This window comes from Hemitrygon akajei, chromosome 7, assembly GCF_048418815.1.
Source record: "Hemitrygon akajei chromosome 7, sHemAka1.3, whole genome shotgun sequence".
NCBI classification, from domain to species: domain Eukaryota; kingdom Metazoa; phylum Chordata; class Chondrichthyes; order Myliobatiformes; family Dasyatidae; genus Hemitrygon; species Hemitrygon akajei.
In genome coordinates, this window is record NC_133130.1 from 180158924 (window position 1) to 180183290 (window position 24367).

At 39.0% G+C, this 24367-nt stretch overlaps 1 protein-coding gene across 1 annotated transcript in view; it reads right to left on the reverse strand.

Moving 5' to 3' along the window:
- The window catches only part of fnbp1b (formin binding protein 1b), a 210662-nt gene that overhangs the window by 125984 nt on the left and 60311 nt on the right, over positions 1-24367 (reverse strand). The window contains exons 2-4 of the mRNA XM_073052772.1: positions 20542-20657; positions 14804-14860; positions 13147-13294 (exon numbers count right to left, since the gene is read on the reverse strand). Coding sequence (XP_072908873.1) covers positions 13147-13294; positions 14804-14860; positions 20542-20657 — 321 coding nt within the window. The remainder of the gene's footprint in view (positions 1-13146; positions 13295-14803; positions 14861-20541; positions 20658-24367) is intronic.

The window sequence follows — 24367 nt, forward strand, 5'->3', positions numbered from 1 at the left end:
TCAAATTCTTCAAAGTCCCAAACTTGTTGAAGTAGTGAAATCATTTCATTTTCAATTCCAGCTGTTTCTAGCATCTCTAAGCCTGGATGCTTGGAACTGCAGTGAGCAAAACAGCTCTGAGTCATATTATTGCTTATTTCTCAGCCAACTATAAGTGACAAAAATCATTGCTTTTGAACATAAACACATGCAATTGACACTATTTAAGAAGTGTCTGCTTCAAGCATGGTGTAACTGTTCAGCAATAGTCTTCTGTTCTTACGTCCCAATAATGTGGCAAAGTGTCCCAAATAAAGTAAAGGAATCCCAGCTACTTTCTCAATTAGGTTTTGTTCCTAAGAGTTGTCCCAAATAAACATGCCCCGATTAACTGATAGCCCAATTAACCAGGATCCACTGTTTATCTGGAGTATTATACTATCTTCTCACTATTTACCCACGACTGATATTGGGCTTATTGCCCTATATTTTCCCATTTTATTTTTAGAACCTTTTTTAAACAACTGAACAATATTAGCCATCTTCCAGTCTTCTGGCGCCTCACCTGTGGGCTCAGGACATTTTTAATATTTCTGTGATGGTCCTTGTAACTTCTGCACTAGCCTCCTATAAGCTTCACGGGGATACTTTGTAAGGCCCTGAGGATTCATCCACCCTAATTCACCTCAAAAGTGCAAGAACCTCCTCTTCTCTAATCTAGATACAGTCTATGACTTAAGTACTTTTTTTGCCTCAGTTCAATAGACTCTGTCTGTCCCCTGAGTAAATACAGAGGTAAAAAAATCATTTACGATCTCTCCCATCTCTCACTTCCATGCTGATCTTCAAGAGGACAAGTTCATCCCTTGCTATCCTTTTGCTCTTAATATAGCTATTGAAGGCCCTGGGATTCTGTTTCATATTGTGGTCTGCCAAAGCAACCTCATCTCCTCTTTTAGCCTCCTGATTTGTCCCTTGTCTTCTCTTGCATTTCTTACTCTTGTGCACTTTACTTGATCCAACTGCTTATACCTGGTATGCACCTCCTTCTTTTCGTATACCAGAGCCTTAAGTTTCCTCAAAAACTAAGGTTCCCTAAATCTGTTAGCCTGGTCTCTTATTCTTACAGGAACAAACAGGTTGTGTCTTATCCCTTTCAGACCAATGCATCTCCTAATACACATTTTAACAAAAGTAATGCTTGAAAAATGCATAAATTTATGCAATTTCATCAAGCTCTAGATTCTAAAGTCAGCCATTCATAATACAAAACAGAGAGCATCATTACAAAAAGCATATGACAAAGTGAAGAAGGAGGGGGCAGGGGCCCTATAAACAAGGTGGGGGGAGGGGGAAGGTGCAGGTGAACAACCAATCAGAGGAAAGATCAAGGAGTGGGGGAGGGGAAGCAGGGAGGGGATAGGCAGGAGAGGTGAAGAAGGAATGTAAGGGGAAAGCACTACAGGTAGTAGAAGATGACAGAATCATGAGAGAGGTGATAGGCAGCTGGAAGAGGAGGCAGAGTGAAAGTGTGATGGGGAAGGGAGAGGGAGGGAATTACCGGAAGTTGGATAATTCGATGTTCATACCAAGGGGCTAGAGACTACCCAGATGGTATATGAGATGTTGCTCCTCTAACTTGAGTCTGTCTCCATCTCTGGAGACAGACTGTCCACTGACATCTTCTATAAACCCACTGACTCCCATAACTACCTTGATTATACCTCTTCCCAACCTGCCAAATGTAAAAATGCTAATTCCCTATTCCCAGTTCCCCCGTCTCCGCCGCATCTGCTCCCAGGATGAGGCTTTCCATTCCAGGACATCTCAAATGTCCTCTTTCTTTAAGAATCATGGTTTCCCTTCTGCCGTCATCAATGATGCCCTCACCCGCATCTCCTCCATTTCCTGCACTTCAGCCCTCACCCCATCCTGCTTGGATTGTATTGGCTCTTGGATTGTATTCATTAAAGTATAGAAGAATGAGGGGGAATCTCATAGAAACATAGAAACATTTCGAATGTTGAAAGGGTTGTATAGAGTAGATGTGGAAAGGCTGTTTCCCTTGGTGGGTGAGTCCAGGACAAGAGGTCACAGTCTTAGAATTAGAGGGCACCCATTTAAAACAGAGATGAGGAGAAATTTTTTCAGCCACAGGGTCGTGGATTTATGGAATTCGTTGACACATACAGCTGTAGAGGCCCAATCATTGAGTGTGTTTAAGGAGGCGATTGACAGGTATCTGATTAGTCAGGGTATCAAGGGATATGGGAAAAAAGCCAGAAATTGGAACTAGACGGGAGAATAGTTTAGCTCATGGTGGAGTGGCAGAGCAGACTCGATGGGCCAAATGGCCTACCTCTGCTCCTTTGTCTTGTGATCTTCCATCACCACAACAGGGACCATGATCCCCTTGTCCTCACTTACCACCCCACCAGCCTCCGGATCAAGCATATTATCCTTTGCGACTTCCGCCATCTTCAACAGGACCCCACCACTAAGCACATCTTTCCCTCTCTACCCCTCTCTGCTTTTCGCAGGGATCGTTCCCTCCACGACTGCCTGGTCCACACGTCCCTCCCCACAGATCTCCCACCTGGTACTTATCCCTGCAAGCGTAAGTGCTACACCTGTCCCTACACTTCCTCTCTTACCACCATTCAGGGCTCCAAACAGTCCTTCCAGGTGAGGCAACACTTCACTTGTGAGTCTGTGGGGCTCATCTATTGCATCCAATGCGGCCTCCTCTACATTGGCGAGACCTGACACAGATTGGGGGACCGCTTTGTCGAGCACCTCTGCACTGTCCACCACAACAGACAGGATCTTCCAGTTGCCACCCACTTCAACTCTCCTTCACATTCCCATTCGGATATGTCCATACAGGCCAAACTCAAGTTGGAGCAGCCACATCTCATATACCGTCTGGGTAGTCTCCAGCCCCTTGGTATGAACATCGAATTCTCCAACTTCCAGTAATTCTCTCCCTCTCCCTTCCCCTATCACACTTTCACTCTGCCTCCTCTCCTAGCTGCCTATCACCTCTCTCACGATTCTGCCTTCTTCTACTACCCATAGTTACCCTTACATTCCTTCTTCACCTCTCCTGCCTATACCCTCCCTGCTTCCCCTCCCCAACACCTTGATCTTTCCTCTGATTGGTTGTTCACCTGCACCTTCCCCCTCCCCCCACCTTCTTTATAGTGCACCTGCCCCTTCCTTCTTCAGTCCTGATGAAGGGTCTCGGCCCGAAATGTTGACTGCTCATTTCAACGGATGCTGCCCAACCTGCTGAGTTCATCTAGCTTGTTTGTATGTGTTGATTTGACCACAGTATCTGTGGTGTACTTTGTGGTTAGGAAATATTTAGCAGGTCAGCCAGCATCTGTGGTAAATGAGTTAATATTTCATCAGAACTTGGTAAAGTTAGAAAATAAGTGTGCTTTACACAGAAGGAACAGTAGGAGAAATGGGGTTAGGGAGGGGTATGTGTCTGTCTTAAGGTCCAGACCAAGACAGAATAAATGTCACAAGGTGTTTGTCTCAGCCAAGAAAGGCTGATGTAAGCTGGTTATTCACAATTCGTCTGTCTGGAAGAAGCATAAATAAAAGGAACTGAATGGCAACACGAGAGAAAAGAATGCAGAACATGAGGTTAAGTACTTATCAGTTGCTAAGAATCGACACAATGGAAAATGAATTATCGAGGAGCTGAATCAGCAGCAAAGAAGAAAGAAAAATTGAGTTCAAGTTACAAATTCTAATATATTCAAAAAGATTGGTTATCTGAGATTGTTGTTTAAGCCCCCCGAGACTCTACTGTGACAAATGGGAAGAAGTCAGAAGTTTGTGTCAGGCTTCATTGTAACAGTGCATGAGTTCAGAAGGTAAAAAGGGCACACTCACAGTGTGGTGGAAAATTAAACTCATAGCAACAGCTACCATGAATAGTAGAACTCTAGGGAGAGGAACGTAGGAGTACAGGTCTATACTTTGTGAAAGCAGCATCACAGGTAGACAGAGTGGTGAAAAAGGCATTTAGCATGCCAGCCTTCAGTCAGGCCATTGAGTATAGGAGTTGGCACATTATGTTGCAAATGTATAGGTAGTTGCTACGGTTGCACTTGGAATACTATATGCATAGTTTTGGTCAACCTGTTGTAGGAAAGATGTGGTTAAACTAGAAAGAGTATAAACAAATTTAAGGTTATTTCTAGGACTAGAGGCCTTAAGTGAAAGGCTAGATTTTTATCTGGCCCCCACCAGGAAGGCCTCAAAACTTTCTGTTTCTTTCTGAACACCAGAGCCAACCGGGTCCCTGCCACCACCACCAAGACAATCCATCTAGCAGAAATTTCTCCTTTGGCTCCTCCTACTTCCTTCAAAAAAGGTGTAGTCATGGGCACTCCCATGGGTTCCAGCTATGCCTGCCTTTTTGTCCGTCCCAAGCCTACACCGGTGCCATTCCCCCAGTCTTCCTATACTACATCGACAACTGCATTGGTGCTGCTTCATCACTTTTGCCTCCAACTTCCACCCTACCCTCAAATTTACCTAATCCACTCCTGATATCTCCCTCCCCTTTCTCAATCTCTCTGTCTCTATCTCTGGAGACAGCTTATCCACTGATGTCTATTACAAACCCACTGACTCTTACAGCTACCTAGACTATACCTATTCCCACCCTGCTACTTGTAAAAATGCCACCCCCTTATCTCAATTCCTCTATCTCCATCTGCACTCAGAACGAGGCTTTTGATTCTAGAACAAACGAGATGTCCTTCTCCAAAGAAAGGGGCTTCCCTTCCTCCATCATCAATGCTGCCCTCAACCTCATTTCTTCTATTTTGCACACGTCTGCCTTCACCCCATCCTCCCGCTACCCCACCAGGGACATCCTCTTGTCCTCACCTACCACCCCACCAGCCCCTGCGTCCAGCACATAATCCTCTGTAACTTCTGCCATCTCCAACAGGATCCCACCACCAAGCACATCTTTCCATCCCCCCCATTTTCTGCGTTGCGAGGGATCGCTCCATACGTGACTCCCTTCTTCACTCGTCCTTCACCAATGATCTTCCTCCTTCACATCGTTGCAAAGGGAATAAATGTTACACCTGCCCCTACACCTCCTTCTTCCCTACCACGGGCTTGTATATCGGTGAGACCTGATGTAGATTGGGAGAAGCTTCGCCAAGCACCTATGCTCCATCTGCCAGAAAAAGCGGGATCTCCCAGCAGCCACCCATTTTACTTCCACTTCCCATTACGACATGTCAGCCCATGGCTCCTCTACTATCGCGATGAGGCCACACTCAGTTTGGAGGAGCAAAACCTTATATTCCATCTGGGTAGCCTCCAACCTGATTGCACGAACATCAATTTCTCAAACTTCCAGTAATGCCACCCCCTCCCTCCTTCACCATTCTCTATCCCCTTTTCCCCCCCTCACCTTATTTCCTTGCCTGCCCATCGCCTCTCTCTATTAGATTCCCCCTTCTCCAGCCATGTATCTCTTTCACCAATCAACTTCCCACCTCTTTACTTCCCCTCCCCCTCCCAGTTTCACCTATCATCTTGTGTTTCTTTCTCCCCTATCCACACCTTCTAACTCTGACTCCTCATCTTTATTTTCCTCCAGTCCTGCTGAAGGGTGTTGGCCTGAAATGTCGACTGTGCTCTTTTCCATAGATGCTGCCTGGCCTGCTGACCAACATTTTTGTCTGTGTTGCCTAAATCTTTATACCTTGATACCTAGGTGAATGAGGGGTGTCCTTACAGAAATGTTTATAATTATGAGAGGCACAAATTAAGGTGAATGGTAACAATCTTTTCCCCAGGGATGTGAAGAGCAAAATTAGGGGGCGTAAATTTAGGGTGAGAGGGTAAGATACAAAAAGGACTTGAGATGCAACATTTTCACACAAAGGGTGATTAGTAGATGGAACGAGCTGCCAGAAAGAGTGGTTAAAGCAGATACAATAAGATGTACTTGAGTAGGTACATAGAAGGGCATGGCTAAAGGGATATGGTTTGAATGAAAGAAATTGCAACTGGCTGGGTGAGCCAAAGGACCCGTATCAGTGTTGTATTGTTCTATGTCTCTTACTCAGGTTCGCCCTATGGATTGAGCAAAGGTGTTCTGTAAAACTATTACCAATCTGCATTTAGTTTTTCCAGTGTAAAATCTACTGCAATTTTACAGACTCCCTAAGCTATCTCAAGTACACCTCTTCCCACCCTGCTTCTTTATATTTGTCCTGTTTCTCTAGCTTCATCATTATCAGCACATGCAAAACATTTTCCACATCAGTACGTCCCTTTCCTTAACAGTTACTTTTCCTCCACCAAAGTTGACGAGGTTCTCAATCAGTCTGTTCCATTTCCCACACAGCTCTTTTGCCTCTCTTCTCTCACCCTGAGCAAATATGAGATTCCATCTTGATCCAGTTCAAAAGATCAAATTCCAAGCTAACATTACAGTTCAATCTAAAAATGAAGTTTTAGCAGCATAGCATTTTCAAAACATCACAGACACAAAATGCTGGAGGAACTCAGCAGGCCAGGCAGCATCTATGGAAAAGAGTACAGTTGACATTTCGGGCCTAAGCTCTTCGGCAGTACTGGAGAAAAAAGCTGAGGAGTAGATTTAAAAGCTGGGCGAGGGCAGCCTGGGCAAGAAACACAAGGTGATAGGTGAAACTTGGAGGAGGAAGGATGAAAGAAGAGGGGAAGAGCACCAGAGGGAGGCGAAGCTGGCAGGGAGATAAGGTGAGAGGGAAAATGGGATGGGAAATGGTAAAGGAAGGGATGTGGGGGGCATTATCAGAAGTTTGAAAAATCAATGTTAATGCCATCAGGTTGGAGGCTACCCAAACAGAATACAAGGGACTGTTCCTCCAACCTAAGTGGGGCCTCAACACAACTGTGGAGGAGGCCATGGATGGACATATCGGAATGGGAATGGGAAGTGGAATTAAAACAGGTGGCCATTGGGAGATCCTGCTTTTTCTGGCTGACGGAGCATAGGTGCTCGGCAAAGCTGTCTCCCAATCTACATCAGGTCTCACTGATGCACAGGAGGCCATACCGGGAGCACCGGACACAGAATATGACCCCAACAGACTTACAGGTGAAGTGCTGCCTCACCTGGAAGGGCTGTTTAGGCCCTGAATGGTAGTGAGGGAGGAGGTGCAGCACTTGTTTCGCTTGCAAGGATAACTGCCAGCCAGGAGGGAGGTCAGTGGGGAGGGGCGAGTGGACAAGAGAGTTTGGTAGGGAGCAACCCCGGCAGAAAGCAGAAGTGCAGAAGGGGGTGAGTGAAAGATGTGCTTTGGGGGTGGACATAATTCTCCAAAACTTCTGCCACCTCCAACAGGATCCCACCACGAAGCACATCTTTCCCTCCCCCCCTACTTTCTGCTTTACGCCAATCTGATGGCATGAACATTGACTTCTCAAACTTCCAGTAATGCCCCCACCCTCCCTCACCATTTCCCATCCCCTTTTCCCTCTCTCACCTCATCCCCTTGCCCACCCATCGCCTCCCTCTGGTGCTCCCCCACCTCTTTTTCTTTCTTCCATGGCCTCTGTCTCTTTGACCAATCAACTTCCCAGCTCTTTACATCATCCTTCCCCCGCCAGGTTTCACCAATCACCTTGTGTTTCTCTCTCCCCTCACCCCACTTTATAATCTACTCCTCAGCCTTTTCTCCAGTCCTGTTGTAGGGTTTCGGCCCAAAAAGTCAACTATACTCTTTTTCTAGATGCTGTCTGGCCTGCTGAGTTCCTCCAGCATTTTGTGTGTGTTGCTTGGATTTCCAGCATCTGTAGATTTTCTCTTGTTTGTGATAGCATTTTCAAAAATAATATTTAAATGCAATTGTAAAGTCTGAAACATAAAACATTTTAGCAATCTCAATTAAAACAAATAAAATTTTAGAAAATTATGGATAAGTTAAAAAATCTTTCAGTAACTTTATGTTATTAATTAAGTTACCTATTTTACTAAAATTCAGTACTTGATCATACAAAGATAAATTTGGTTGAAGGTTCCTAGTATGCTGCAATGCACCTATCTGCAGATTAAAGACAAAAGAGTAACTGATGTGATGCTCTCAAATACTTGTCAACAACACCCATTAGCTCCTCATTAACAGTGGTTACATGTAAATACTTAAGACAAAAATGCATTAGTACAACATTTCAGATAGAATTACTGTCTTCAATAGACAACTTGAGAAAATAGGAGAGGAAAATTGTTGAAGTGTTTACCAATGGAAAACACTTAAACAATAGAATATAAATTAAACATTGTAAGCAATGGTCACTCTTAGAAACTCTATGACACAGATTCTACACACACTCCATGTGGAGTCTTGAATATCCTTTTAAAAAAATAATTCCACTCATTCCACATCAAAGGACACTAGATAAGTGTTTTTGTATGATGAGGTGCATACCATTGGAAATGCAGACAAAGAATTACAGTTTATCTTTCCCTCCCTGTGTGAGAGAGACTGAGTTCAAATGCAGCAGCTCATTGTTGCCCAAGTAACAATTTGCTAATTCAGCACAGACCAGGTTCAAATATGGGACCTTTTGGCTCAGTGGGAAATGCCTTTTCCCACTCAGCTTTTGGAGGTACTGATTAATTCCTTCTGGCTTGAAAGAAGTCTGCGCACAGTTCGTAGCTGGAGGTGGAAATTAATTATGTATTTGGTTTTCAATGACAGCTTCAAAACCAAAATGAATACAACATTTGCAGGACCAATAACCTGCTTTAGTGTAGTGCTACTGACACACACACAAAAAAAATCCAAAAACGCTTCTTTGGAATATATGCAGGGAAAATTAAAGATAAATAGGTGCATTTTTATTTTATACGTTAATGGAAAAATTCATTGAGAGATTTAAAGGTAAATTGCATTAGCCCTTAAAGAAAAATAATTGACAGAATAATGGCAAAAGATTTAGGGAATGCAACTGGCTGGATTGCTCTACCAAGGGCTGGTACTGTCAAAAGTTCAAAATAAATTTATTATCAAAGTACATTGCACCATATACAGCCCTAAGATTCATTTTCTTGTGGGCTTACTCAGTAATAAATCCAAGAACCATAAGAATCAGATGAAAGACCACACCCATCAGGACAGACAAAAGAAAACAATGTGCAAAAGACAACAAACAGTGCAAATACAAAAGAGAAACAAATAAATAAATAAGCAATAAATATTGAGAACGTGTGAGTTGAGGAGTCCTTGAAAGTGAGTATGTATGTTGTGGGAACAGTTCAGTGATGGGTGTCTGTTGGTGGCACAAACAGCTTTCTTCTATGCAGCAGTGATTCTGATTCTAACTAATTAACAAATACACAATGCTCCTGATATTTCTGCCTCCCCCAGCAACTCAACTCAACTTGCCATCCACACAACCAGCAGTAATGCCAGGAGCATTATTCCATGTCGTTCCTGATCTCTACACTTGGCAAGATGCTCTTTTGTCATCCTCCTTCATATTCTACTCACTCATGCCAATACTGATGCTTTGGACTATAGATCTCCAGCTCTTTTGTTCAAAAGAAACTTCTATCTGTGAGTGAGGCCCACTGCCCGATGATCATAAACACAAGAGATTCTGTAGATGCTGGAAATCTATTGTGATGCACTAAATGCCAAAGAAACATACAAAATTATCATACTATGTTTGTGACACGCAATAATATCCAAAGCAGAATGGAGTTACCCAAATTTTACTTTCCACCATTTACTCCACTCAAACTGATAATATACATTGTCTCTATTTGTATATCACACCTTGACCAGACTCTCTATCTTCTGGCAACTTTTCCTTTCATATTTTGACCAATTGTGGCACCCAGAAATTGATAAGAGTACTGCTGTGATTAAACCATTGTTTTAGAAAATATTGTACTTTCTTAGAAGTTTGTGAAGATTTGGCATGACATCGAAAACTTTGACAAATTTCTATAGATGTGTGGTGGAGAGTATATTGACTGGCTGCATCAAAGCCTGGTATGGAAACACCAATGCCCTTGAACGGAAAATCCAACAAAAAGTAGTTGATATGGTCCAGTCCTCCCACCATCCAGCACATCTACATGGAGGGCTGTCACAGGAAAGCAGCATCCATCATTAGGGACCCTCAGCACCCAAGTCATGCTCTCTTCTTGCTGCTGCCATCAGGAAAGTGGTACAGGAGCCTCAGGACTCACACCACCAGGTTCAGAAGCAGTTATTACTCCTCAACTATCAGGCTCTTGAACCAGAGAGGAGAACTTCACTCAACTTCACTTGCCCATCACTGAACTGCTCCCACAACCTATGCACTCACTTTCAAGGACTCTTGTCTCATGCTCTTGATTTTTTATTATTATTTTTAATTTTTATATCTTTTCTCAGCTCAAGCTGGTATGGACATAGCCAAGAGCACTCATTTCTCAAGTGCTATGAACTTTCAGATTGTTCTAGAGGTGTTTAACATTCTTTCTGGGAGATTTATGTAAATATTGCTGTGTAGGTCTAAATGTTTAATGCCATTGTGTAGTGACTATTGGGACAATGTATAGCCTGTTCATGTTCTATAGTCTTTCAACTTCCTCTTTTAATTCAGCATATTTCTGGCATTTTTCACTTACTGATTTCTGTATATGATGTGTGCTTAGAATAGTTATGTCTATTAAGTAAGTAGTTCTTGCTTCTTTATCCTGTAATATTATATCCGGGTGGTTATTATGGATCGTCCTGTCTATGAAATAGATAGGTAGTAATATAATTTTTGGGACTCTGACTCTAAAACTGAATCAGGCTTGCACTTATAGTAAAGTGTTTGTTATGAGTCTGTATTTTAAAGCACAATTCTGGTGAATGTTATTTGCTACTTGATTGTGCCTATGGAAGTAATCAGTTTGAGTTAAACTCCTGCAGGATCCTATAATGTGTTGGATTGTTTCTGATTTCCCTTGCCATTTTCTGCATTTATCATCTTGAATTTGTCTTTTATTATGTATTTTTGATCCTTTTTGTGTTAGCCACCTGGTCTTATGTTGCTACAAGGAACCCCTCTGCTTCTTGGAAGAGATCACCAACTCTGAGCCAGGCACTTGATGCTTCCTTGTCAACATCTAGTCTCTTCAGATCATGGGGATGTCTTCCATGGAGGGTCATGCTCTTCCAATTGATTAACATTTCTTTCTTTAGGGATAATTTCTTCATTTTTTCTGGGTTGTGATTTCATTTAAGTTTCATGGTGTGTACTTAACAGAATTGCATATGCTTGAAATTATTATTATTTTCTTGTTGTACTTGCACAGTGGTTGGTGTGGTCTTTCACTGATTCTATTATGGTTATTGAATATGCCCGCAAGAAAATTAATCTCAGGTTGTATATAACTGACAAGATAATAAATTTAAGGGTCTTGGCCCGAAACGTCGACAGTGCTTCTCCTTATAGATGCTGCCTGGCCTGCTGTGTTCCACCAGCATTTTGTGTGTGTTGTTTGTAATAAATTTACTTTTAATTTTGAACTTTAGAAAGGTTTATGACTTCCTTGCTTCTTGTGCACTATGCCAGGAACCTATAAACATTTAAAAAGGTATCATATCCCCAAATTTCTTGGTTCGTGGATCCCTTACATAATTGTGCCCAGGTTTAATATTATCGCTTTAATTCTTCCCACCAAAATTGAAAATTTGACACTTTCCAGCATGAATTTTTCTGCCACATTATCAATCCATTTCATCAACCTGTCCATATATCCTTTAAGTTTAAAGCTATGCTGTTCACAGCTTTCTTGCAAATGAGGAAAATGCATCTTGCACACTGAAGACCAAGTTCTTAATTTAAAATAACTGTAGCTATATCACAGATCCTAATAGAAACCACTACACACTATCCTCTAAGTCCTAAAAAAAGGCTTTCACTTCCTGCTACTTAGCCATTCTTAGGGCTGCCACAGTCCCTTTTTGTTCAATTAAGTCATCAAGTCATACTGCATGAAAATAGGTCCCTCAGCCAACTCAGATGTGTATATCTTTCTGAGCTCGTCCCATTTGTCTGCATTTTTCACCATTCAGTCAATCTGGCTGTTGCTTTGGAACTTCATTGCCATATCCTCAGGTATCCCAATACAATTATGAAAAATGTGCAGGTGTAGAATCTATAGATCCAAATAAATGCATCTAAATTTTTGAAACATTAGATCATCTTCAAACTGAGACACGTTAATGAATTAGCAATCTGTTAGTGAGTTAATAATCTAGAGAGACTTTCAGTAAAGCAGTGCTCATAATTTCTGTTTAGGGTAATCCACCTCCTTGTACAAAAACTAAATTTCAGTTGAATGGGTATAAACTTAAAACTCATCCCATCCTCAATTCAGAAAAATAGTACATTTTCCCATTTCAAATCTGCAATGCATTTTTGTAAATGTCAATCAACTCTATAAACCTGCAACACACACAAAATAATGCTGGTGGAATGCAGCAGCCCAGGCAGCATCTATAGGAAGAAGTACAGTTGACATTTCGGGCTGAGACCCTTTGTTGGACGCCCTTAATCCCTTAACTCCTGGTGGAGTCGTCGGGCCGCTGTCATGACAAGCTTTTTGCACCGTTCTTTTTGGTGATTGCTCATCATACAGCGTGTCTTGGGCAACTGAAATCTGGTGGAGCTCATCCCTCTCCAGGTTTTTTTTTCTCAACCCAGGCACGGACGCGTTCGTGTTCTGAGTTCCGTGTTCTGGCCAGGGAGCCAGCTGGATTCGAACTCTGAACCTTTTGTCTCAAAGTCCAGCGCTGATACCAGCCAGTTTGCGCAGTACTGTATAGTGAAAAAGCAAGTACAAAAAGGAGCATTTTGTTCTCGAGTATCAATGAGCAAAAGCTTCACATTAAAAAGAAAAGCTGATTTATGAATACATTGCTGAAACTTGCAATTTAAAATTTATTCTCTGTATTAAAGCCATAAAGAGAATTACCCACAGTCTAACTTAATTCACAACAAACTTTCACCAATTTAGAATAAGTTTTCTTTCTACAGAAATGATTTCTAAAAACATATATATATCTGAATTAACAGTTGTTCGAAAAACAACTGAAATCAGAGGCAAAAACCTCACAAATTGTCAATAATTGTAAAATTATTTACCATTTTCCTCTCTTGCTTGAGCTCCTGGATATAGCGTGCCAGCTCTGCAAATATTAGTCCGCTCATGTTCTCAGCAATAACTTCATGCTGGCCTGCATAATCATTCATTTCATTCAGAAGAGTTTGAAATGCTCGGCAGGATGTGAATCTGAAATATATTCAGTTATATTTTAGTTGTTCTCTCTAAATAAATTTATTCCTAATCTTTTAAATCTTGAAATCCAGGATTATGATAAGGAAAACCTTACAGTAAAGGTAGTTCAAAAATTATCACGTTTGTGATTGAACACACTAGGCTTCCAAATATCCTAAAATTATGTTATGAATATTGCACAACTTCCTCCAAATGCATTTAGCAATTCATATCATCAGGCAACATTTCACTCAATACTGGAATTGAAGCAGAACTAAAGTTGAACATGCTTGACAACTGAACATTAACTTACAGTGCTGCCCATCACTCAATTAACTATGCCATACTATCATCAACTTCATTCAACAAAACAAAAATAAGAAGTATTGTTTTTACAAAAGGAGAAATAAAGGATTTCCCTAATATTAGGCATATCAGCAGCTTCTCAGAAGAAAGCTGCAATTTTGAAACATAGGCACTGATGTCAATTTAATGGAATAAGCTGTGCTCTAACACTTTTAAATTGCCTTTAATGGTTTTCTTTGTTTTCTCTGTACTTTTCTCTAAAGTGTTTTAAAAATTATTAACCCCAGCCTTCATTATGATTTAACAGGAATGTTAGCAGTGAGCGAGACTTGACTGATCAAGTTTGAAATAGTATTGTTAGTTATTGAACATCTAATCCACTCACTAGGAGGTTTAATATTATGCTGTTAATTGTTTGCAGCTCAGATCCATCATAACTGGAATTCAAAACCAAAAGTAGGCCTCTGACAAAGAGGCGGAAAAGGGATCAAAAGTAAATCCAATTTCTCCCTATCTTAGATACAGGGGAACAAAACCTTATCATCAAGTAATTCTTAAAGTTTAATTTTTCCTTCAGTTAAGAACTGACATAACTGTTTCCATGAATAATTGAGGCTGATGGTTAAAATTGTTTTTCACTGCAAAAGTATTAGCAGGCCAACATTCACTTAGCTACCTTTTCTGAGACATACTTTCTCAGCAATGTTTCTTTCTGTGCACTGGGGCAAACACAAGTATTTCCTGCGGAACAGTCCTAACACACAAATCAACAAACACAACTTCCAGTAAAAGCCAGGACGGACCAACAGGCTCCAGGACAGCTTCTTTCACCAGGCCATCAGAGTGATTAACTCACACTGATTTATGTTACATTGACTGTTCTATTTATTATAAGTTATTCTAAATTACTATGATTGCACATTTAGATGGAGACGTAATGTAAAGATTTTACACCGTGGGCATGCTATGTCGGTGCTGGCAGCGTGTTAATACTTGTGGGCTTCCCCAAGCACTGGATTGTGTTGATGCAAAACGCCACATTCCACTGTATGTTTAGATGTTTAAATGTACATGATACATATAAAGCAGATCTAATCTTAACAGCTTGCAAAGTTAAAGTAGAACCAAGGATAACACAGGATGTATCTGGATGCTTTTACTGCATCTGAAGTTGTGTTTGATTGTACTGATAATTGGGGATTTGAAAGGAGCACTCACTTTTGTTCCTCCTCTTCTCTGGAATTCTTTTTTGGCTGATATTTCTTTGAAAGGTTCCTGAAAAAAAAATAAAAATGAGGAACTTTAGCTCAAAACAAGATTTCTGGCAGGCAGAGCAAAGAAATTGGAAAACAACTTCGTAAAATATCTCATTATTGGCTACATAACCTTTATTTCCTCTAATTAGCTATACATTTTAGTTCTCAAGTGCATCCACAATATTTCTCAAAACTTTATTTTTGAATTTCTAGAAAAAAGAATCACTGGTGAATCTGGTCACATTGGTGAGAGTTGATAATGACCTTTGGAAAGTAGGGAGCCTGAGAAAGCATTCCATAAAAATTGAGTCATCTAGTGCTTTTTTTAAATAGTACTTCAACAAAGTTCAATAACCTTTGATATTAAGATCCTTGTGTGAAAGGATAAACATGACAGAACACTATCCATTTTAACATGACTAAATTTTATCTATTCCTGACAGTGAACTACAGAGTTAAAATAAAATTGCCCTGATTTTGCTAGTCACTAAGTTAACTAAATTTAAATTATTGTGATCTTGTTTAAGAATTTTACCCACTGGAAAATGAATGCTGGGTTTTGTGGATAGCACTGCCATCAATGTAGCCACAATTAAAATCTGCCATCCCATTATGGGGCCATAACATAGGTATCAATAAAAAGGGTAATTAGATGTTGAAATTACTGTAACACTGATGAATCCAGGATCCAGAGGGTGAAGTACTCTCTCCTTCACCAACCTGGCTGCATCTGTCCATTATGTTTCACCCATCCTTATTCACCAATCAGTTTCAGGCCATTCCTCTCTCGCCTCTGCTGGCCATCTTCCTTCTCCACATTCAGTCCCAAGTCAGGGATTCCACAGGAAACGTCAGCACTTCCTTCCCCCTCTCCCCATCCCACAGATGCTCCTCCACCCACTGATTTCCTCCAGCAGATTGTTTGTTGCTCCAGATTCAACCATCTGCACTTTCAACCGTGTCTCATATTTATTTTGAACTTCAATAAAATAGAGTGATCTATCCAGCTGACAGTAAGTTTGGAGGAAAAGTAGACAGGAACAAGAAACAGCATTGGAACATACAAGAGAGTGGGCAGAACTATAGCAAAATGGATTTAATGCAGAAACCCAAGAAAAATATACTAAATTATCTCAAACACGAGGAAATCTGCAGATGCTGGAAATTCAAGCAACACACACAAAATACTCGTGGAACGCAGCAGGCCAGGCAGTATCTATAGGGAGAAGCACTGTCGACGCTTCAGTCCGAGACGTCGACTGTACTTCTTCCCAAAGATGCTGCCCGGTCTGCTGCGTTCCACCAGCATTTTGTGTGTGTTACTAGATTATCTTCTTAATCTGAAAAACCAGAATCAGAGGAAGAGAAAGTTAGTAAATAAACAATAAGTAAATAAATAATTTTTGCCTATCTGGAAAACACCTTGGTAAGTATTTCATCATGAATATATTAAATATTAAATTAACTGAGTCATGGATAATCTTTGAATACAGAAAATTAAGGAATGATGTAATTTGAAGATATTTATAAGGCAGATGGATTAACCATTATTTCAGAATAGGAAAACTATTAAAAGCAGAAGAGAGCAATTTAGAACAAAAACTCAAGAAACCCTGCTTCCCACAAAAAAAGTAAGCAATCTAGATTTTCTCTAGTAAATACCTGTGGATACTCAAAACAACTGAGAAACATTTTTTTTAATTAGGTAGAGGTATCAAAGGTTAAGAAGGCAAGGCAGATTAGAATAATTGAATGAAACACAGTGGAGCGACAAACTTGTCCAACATTATTGGCATAGAATTGAATCTAGAAAGTAATGCCAAAAACAATGTACGTTAAGTAACACAAGAATGAATAGAAGTACCCCAAAATAATTAAGTTATAGGACAATCACTGGTTTGGTGTCTTACAGAACCCAGATTTTTAGTCTCATTAAGAAATTATTTTCCTTAATTAATTTAAATATCAGTAAGACTTATTTAATTAGAAAGTAAAATGATATTGTCATTGATATAATGTGCCCATGCTGTTATCAAACACACATTTTCTACAGAATCCTTCCACCTACATTAACAACGTGGGAACAGAGTTTGCTAACTAAACACATCATGAATTCAGTAAACATGATAACGTATGTCAAGGTTAATTTATTAAATAGTAATTAAATTTGAGTTTCTAAAAAAATCATAACTTTAATTTTTCCATCCTAATTAAAGCATGTTCTTCCGTATCCCAGGTTAACTAGCTTTAAATTAATTATCTTGAATAATGAGTAAATTCCCTGGTCATGAGTGCATTCCACACAGGGAAGACAAATCCATTAATAAAGAAATAAAAATTAACCCATATTTTATTTCACGTCTTTCACAAGTCATTAATAGACAAAAAAAAAATCAGTGATCCAGTTTTAAAGATAAATTCTGATTAAGGCAACAACTTAAATTTATTTTTAGGGTGGATATTTCAAAAGTTCAAAGTTCAAAGTAAATTTATTATTGAAGTACACTTATGTCACCATATACAACCCTGAGGTTCATTTTCTTGCGGGCACTCACAGTAAATCCAAGAAACACAATTGAATCAATGAAAGACCATGCCCAACAGGATGAACAAATAACCAATGTGCAACAGACATTTGTGGAAGAGAGCAAAAAGGATAAAGGGGTGGAGTGCAGATGACTGGAGAGAGGATCAAAACTTTCTGATGGGTGGTTGGAAGCGATGTCTAACTGTAAAGGGCAAAAGAGAACATACCAACCTGAAAAAAAACCAGACTCTTTGGAATCACCACCAGTGGCCAAGGTTAGGATTTATTTTACCTACATCAACAGTCTCGATTATCCAGTTAAGGAATATGCCAGTGAAACAAAAGAAGCCATATATCGACTTTATAAAATCATGAGAGGCATAGCTAAGGTGGATACTCAGTCTGTTTTCCCGGAATGGGAAGTCTAAAACCACTGGACAGAATAAGATAAGGGGGGAAAAAAACTGAAGTGAGTGGTAAGTTTTCCCACACAGAGGATGATGGATATACAAGCTACCAGAGGAAGTGTTAGAGGTGGGTTATAATCACACATTTTCACCTCATTCACCTTGGACGAGTTGGGACAACAGGCTTGTTCCCCTGCTGTAGAACTCCATGCCAGTGTTCAGTCATCAGTGTATGCAGACTTTGAATACACAGCAAAATTCCGCATAAGTGACATCAATCACCATACCGTTTGCAGTGGTTGGATATATTCAGCTATTTCCTCCAAATGCTAGGGCATCATGAGAGTAGAGATGCCAGCAGCAACCTACCGTCTTCTGTTATAACCTAATCAAGGTTACCAAGTGTAAGCAAATTCAGTCTATATAGATAATCAAACAATTTGAGACTTTTTATATCTCCCCTGAGAAAGATGCCTATTTAAGATCTTTTTGGCTCATGTTTGGACTGCAATGAGGTTTAGAGTTGAGTGGTAAGGGCGAGACCCAAACTAGGTATGAGTGAGGGATGATCATTGAGCGTTCGCAATGTCAGTCACTTTCCATCTCTTTGCCGAAGAGCGGACCAAATGGCCATAATTAGATGGACTGTATTTATCTTACTCGTTATATACTTTATTCTAAATTCACTAATTAAGAGGGACATTTAAGCATAAAAGTATCTTACAAATATGAAGAGCATATGACTTGATGTCAGTTACTGAGAATTATTTTTATTTATTAGTGTTCTATGGATTTACTGCCTAAAAAATTCAGAGTAAATTTATTATCAAAGTACATGTGTGTCACCATGAGATTCTTTTTCTTGTGGGCATACTCAATAAATCCAGTAACCATAGACCAACACAGTTGCTTTGGAATAACATAAGTATCAATTGCTAGTATTTTACATTTGCTCTCACTGTTTTCAGTGACATGCAGTTTGTACCAGCCTGTATAAATTTCAATTTCCTCTTACGAGGGTTTGACTGGTAATATTTGAGACCAGGTTCTTTCCTCTCAATACTGCTACTGACCCTATGATAAGCATTCTACATAGCATTCTGCATCAGAGATTTTCTTCCATTGGAAACAGGAGCTCCTAGTTATATTATATTGTAATATTAGGGCAGATTCATTGCTGTGTGCACTGGAATTGGCAAGTGGGCAGAGAGAAACTGGCTTATACAGGGTAAAGGCTGCTGCCTTAAATTGAGGCAGAATGCTGATATGAACCAGGAAGGTGACTGAAACCAAGCCCTTATCAAAAGCTGGGGAGGTGATTAAGTTAGAATATCTCTGAAACCGACTTAGGGACACTGACTGAATATGTGACCTGTAAAATGAAGCATGAAGGTAGAATGGTCACTGTAACCTTTAGAAACTTAAGATTATTGGGTTTCATCATTGAATCACTGAATCAATTTAATCACTTAACATCACTGAATCCCCAGAAATCAGAGCATTTAAGCCTTCTTTAAGAAAATAACAAACAAATTGGTGTAAAACATAATTACTATTCTATTGATTTGATATGACAGACTACAATGACAAGAGAAGTTAAATATCAAATGGACTAGATCTTAAATAATCCATAGGACACCTCTGATAACATCAAAGTACCGAATAAACAGGAAACTCAATGGGCTGAAATGCCTGATTTGGCTCCTATGTCTTTTATATATATAAATAATCTGGGCATATACATGCCCGATATTACATTATTACGTAAAATACATGCATTGATCAAAGATCAATAAGACCACAATTTCTATGTAGATATTGCATTTCATACAGGAAAATGTCCCTAATTGCTACATTACCAAAAACCAACCCAAAAGTGACATTGAGTCAAAGATAATGAGCTGACAACATGCTTCAAATATACAAATTTTATGAGAGTTCTGAAAAAGAAGAGAGATAAAGAGGCAGAAGTGCCTAAATTTAGGATTAGTATATTTAAATACATGGAGAGTGCGTCTGCACAAAAGACCAATTCAGCAAATGGATAATTACTCAAATGTTGTTTCTGCAGAACTGGGGACACTTCTTGAAACAGAATAAGAAGCATAACAAGTAAACATGAGAAGTAAATATTCTCACGCAGCAAAGCTTCTGCGTTTTTCATAATGACACTGAAAGCCAGAGGTTGATGTAAACACATCATTCAAATCTGTCATTGACTTAGTCCAAAGAATTAGTGATTAGCAATGTGTAAAATTATAGTGGAAATGTAGCATAAAGAATAGAGGTAGAGTTGCATGTTGTTAGAATACTTGACAGTATGGAGGATAGTTAAGTTCCAACTATTTTTTCTACAAGCTTACAACTTGCAGCACTGTCCAATAAAAAAATACTGAGTAACCAGAGTTGAGGCTACAGGGATGTTTTTTTTTAAACCATACCTGTATATATTAATTTTAAGCAGAAGACTACAATGCAGGTGAATTTACTTATTATCAGCCACCATTTAGAAATGGAAAAATACAAAGCACTCATAATGATTTTTTTTTGGTTCTTGTTTTACACAAGGCACACGTGGTGAGTACTGAAACGTACTGAATGATGATTTTTCGTGTTATTCATGTTACCATTCACTAATTGGGCAAGTAATCAGTCTCCACTACATTCCTAATAGGCAGATATATTACATGTTTCTGATGCATAACATTCTCTATTCAAAACATAAAAGCCAGAAGTATTTGTTACTTATTGTAGTACAGTACTCACCTAAGCTGCTTTGCATAGTTGATCTCAATATCTGTTCGGTCCTTCACAAACTTGTTGTACCTCTCTACAAATTCAATCCCCCATTGCATATGTTTTTCCAAGTTGTCAAACTGATCCTATAGGGAGCAAAGTAAAGCTAGAATCATTATTCTGTTGCTTAGACTCACATGGTTTTCCCCACACATTTTCAATTACAGTTCTCAAGCAGACATGGCTATATCTTGTAATGCCTGATTTTTAATTTTATTTACAGGTAGAAAATAATTATTTATTTCTCATTAGTAAATAGATCTGTGAAATGAAAAAGTGATACTCCCTCATTTGCTTGGGAACATAAATGTTCTCATAATTGCACATTACATTCCAATGCAGTACTGGAATATCGAATGCAAAAGAACTTCCATACTCCTAGATGAAGGCCTTTGGCTCTAATTCAAAATTGTTGCTTCATTTAGTAATCGAGTTCCTTCTTTATTTAAACCACATTGCAATCAAGCCAAGGATCTGGCAACTATACAAGAGAAGTTGGAATACTCATTTATCCACATGCATTTTTGATCTAACAAAAGGTTAGAACTTTCATTTTAAAAAGACCACAATGTCTCTGCACTTTTATTTGACATAAAATAGTATGATATAGCACAAAGGCAATGTGCCTCTTATTTAAAAGTACTTAAGTGACCAAAAATATTTGCAGTACTCCAGCTGTGTTCTCACTAATAGCTTGTATACTTGCAGCAAGATTTTCCTACTTTTATTCTCCAAACCCTTTGAAATAAAGGTCAAACACCTGCTGCACTTGTTTGCTAGCTTTCTAGTTTCAAGCACAAGAACCCCTATAACTTTTACTGCAGTTTTGCCCCATATGAAAAAAAAACTTCGTTTTTCTCCCAAAATTATTAATTGCACTTTTGGCCACATTGCAATTCATTTGTCAACTTTATGCTCACTCACTTATGCTTTCAACATCTCTCTGCAAGCTGTTTGTCTTTTCTTTGCAACTTGCCTTCTAACCTATTTTTGTTTCATCTGCAAATCTGACTACTCTACATTCACTTCCTTCCTCCAGGTCAGCAATACATGTTGTTAGTAGTTGTGGGCTGATGGCATCCCAATTCCTACCGGTGTCTTCTGTATGTTACTTACAGTATTTTTTAAACACTCTATTCATATATAACCGACTTTGCAACCATACAATACGCAAGTACTTATGGGAAATCTCTGCCAAACATTCATATTGTAAAGCATTTGAGAGTTCTTTGTGATATCACACAAGTATCTAATTATAAACAGCATACTCCATTAGAAAACTGCTGACTGAATAAAATTAAATTGATTAAGTATGAGTGCATGCATGTACATAAGAGGCAAACCTCAATAACTTTCAACTTAAACATGAAAGTGTTCAAGCATTCTTGCCGTCAGCAGGCTGTAGATTAACTCCCAGTCACATGACCAGAGGACAAAATTCTTGACAACTTGTCCAGTGCAGAACTGAAGGAGTGTTGCATAACCAAAGTGGTCAAGATCCCATGGGTAAATTTCAAAAGGTGTGCAGTTATTCTCAGTTTTGTGGGCAATACATGTGCTCAAACAACAAAAAACACTGCAGACAAATTATCTGGTTATTATCAAACTACTCTTTGTAGGAACCTGATGAGTTCAAACTCTCTACCATATTTGCTATGTTATAACAATAATTACACATCACTTACTGTAGGGTGCCAGTTGGTGTCTTGAGGTTATTAAAGGCACTAAGTAAACATCTTTCCTATTTCCTTATTATTAAATAATTCACTTTGTACATTAGACATAATTTTCAATGCATAAGCACAATAAATTGTTTATCAAAAGGTTTTAAAGTACAACAATATAAAATGATAATTATCTACTCAACATAGACCCGACAGAAGTAGACTACAGAGATGTGCCACAATTTACAGCATACGCTTTTCTACAAATTACCACATTACCTCTACATTGCTCCAACAGCTTCCCATCCTTGCATCAACCATTGACTGAGTAGGCAAAATCTTTATTCTTTCTTCAAATTAAAAACATGCCAAATAAAAGTCATCTGCTTCACATGTGTACCTGTACCTGTTTAGGTTCCATAGAACTCAGTGGTATGATTCTACCTCACTTCAAGGCCAATTGGTATTAAAAACTGCAGCAACAAGTGCCTAACCACATCCTCTGGTTTCAAGCACATTTCAAAGCACTCATCTCAGGCAGCAGGCTAAGCTATACTTCCTGGAGCAATCACCATTTAAAGTCAAAGTATAGCTCTAAACCAGAACGACCTTTTTTTTTCTTTTTGTTAGTTTTGGCTTTAAGAAAATGGTTTTAAACTGCAATCAGGATGCTGGCTGACAAAGAGAAAGAGCACTGTACAATTTTCTTTGAATAAAAACTCTAACAGTTATGCAAACTGTACTCAAATGTTATAAAATGTGGAATTGGGAAATATGGATTACTAATACACAAATAAAATCCACAGGGAATAACATGGACATTTATTATAGAGAAAGAAGCTATGTTAAATGGAAGTTGGTGGAATTCTATGCAATGATAGCCTTACATGGTATGCTTTTACTCACCACAGACAACAAAAGAGAAAAGTGTGTTAAACAAATAAAGATTGGAAATTAGGGTCCACAGACTTACAGAAACTTCACATCGAACAACGTGTCCATTACATTGAGAACTAAATACACAAAATGATTCAGGAGGGATGGCTGAGGTCAGAGGAGACAAGAGATCAAGATGCACCATTTAAAACATTATTCTTAAAAGCATAACTTAAGAGAAACAAAGAAAACTCAGAAAACATGAGCATATGCATAAAGAAACAGTAATATCTTCCAGAAGGGTTAAACTTGGAAGGGATTTATCTCCCATTTGTACTTCTTGTAAAATTGATGCTAAATTTGTTAAGGTTTTAATATCAATAATACAATCAAAAGTTGACTGTCTTTGGAAGCTGGAAATATCTGAAGAGACTTCAATATACAGTCGGAAGTTTAACAAAAACCAAGGTGAGCTTTTAAATTGACAATGCATAGCAATAACACACGGACATATCCCAGTCAGTATTTTTATAACATTGTACACTATTTTAAGAAAAGCAAGCCACCAGAACTAAGAAGCACTTGGATCTTCAAGCATCAATCATAGACGTGGGGTTTGACTTCTTCCTGTCACCACTGGCTTAAATCTATAACGTAGTTAAACTTACTTCAGACATACAAGTCTTACTGATACAAATTTACTCTACAGATCCATTTAAATAACAATATGCATATCCAACCATTCCAATAAATACATGCAATGTATTTTTGAAATAATATTTATGTCAAACTGGAATAATCTTGTTGTACAAAGTTATTAAAGACAAATGTATGTATGGGTTATGGCATTTATGGGATTCACATATAAAGTGCAGTGGGTTTTTTGAAGGTTAGTAAAAAGAAAATATTTCCTTGATATAAAGTGGGAAATCTCTGCCTCCCAGAGGATGATGTGACCTGCTTTACTTTCAAAACAAAAAAATAAATAAATTGATCACTTACTTTAACTAGAGATCCCAAGTGACCTTGCTTAAGCAACAGTGTACAAATCTCGATCACTGGTCTGATCAGAGCCAAAGTTCCAGCCAACATCACAAGAGCAATCATTACCAGTGTGGTCTTTTATCTACTAAGAGATTGGAGACGGTTGCAGCAGTTGGCAGATATTCAATAGCAACCCCTTACTGACACACAGGCAAATTAACCATTTTTTATCATTAAGATTCAAGCAGAATTTATTTCTAAATGTCTTGGGC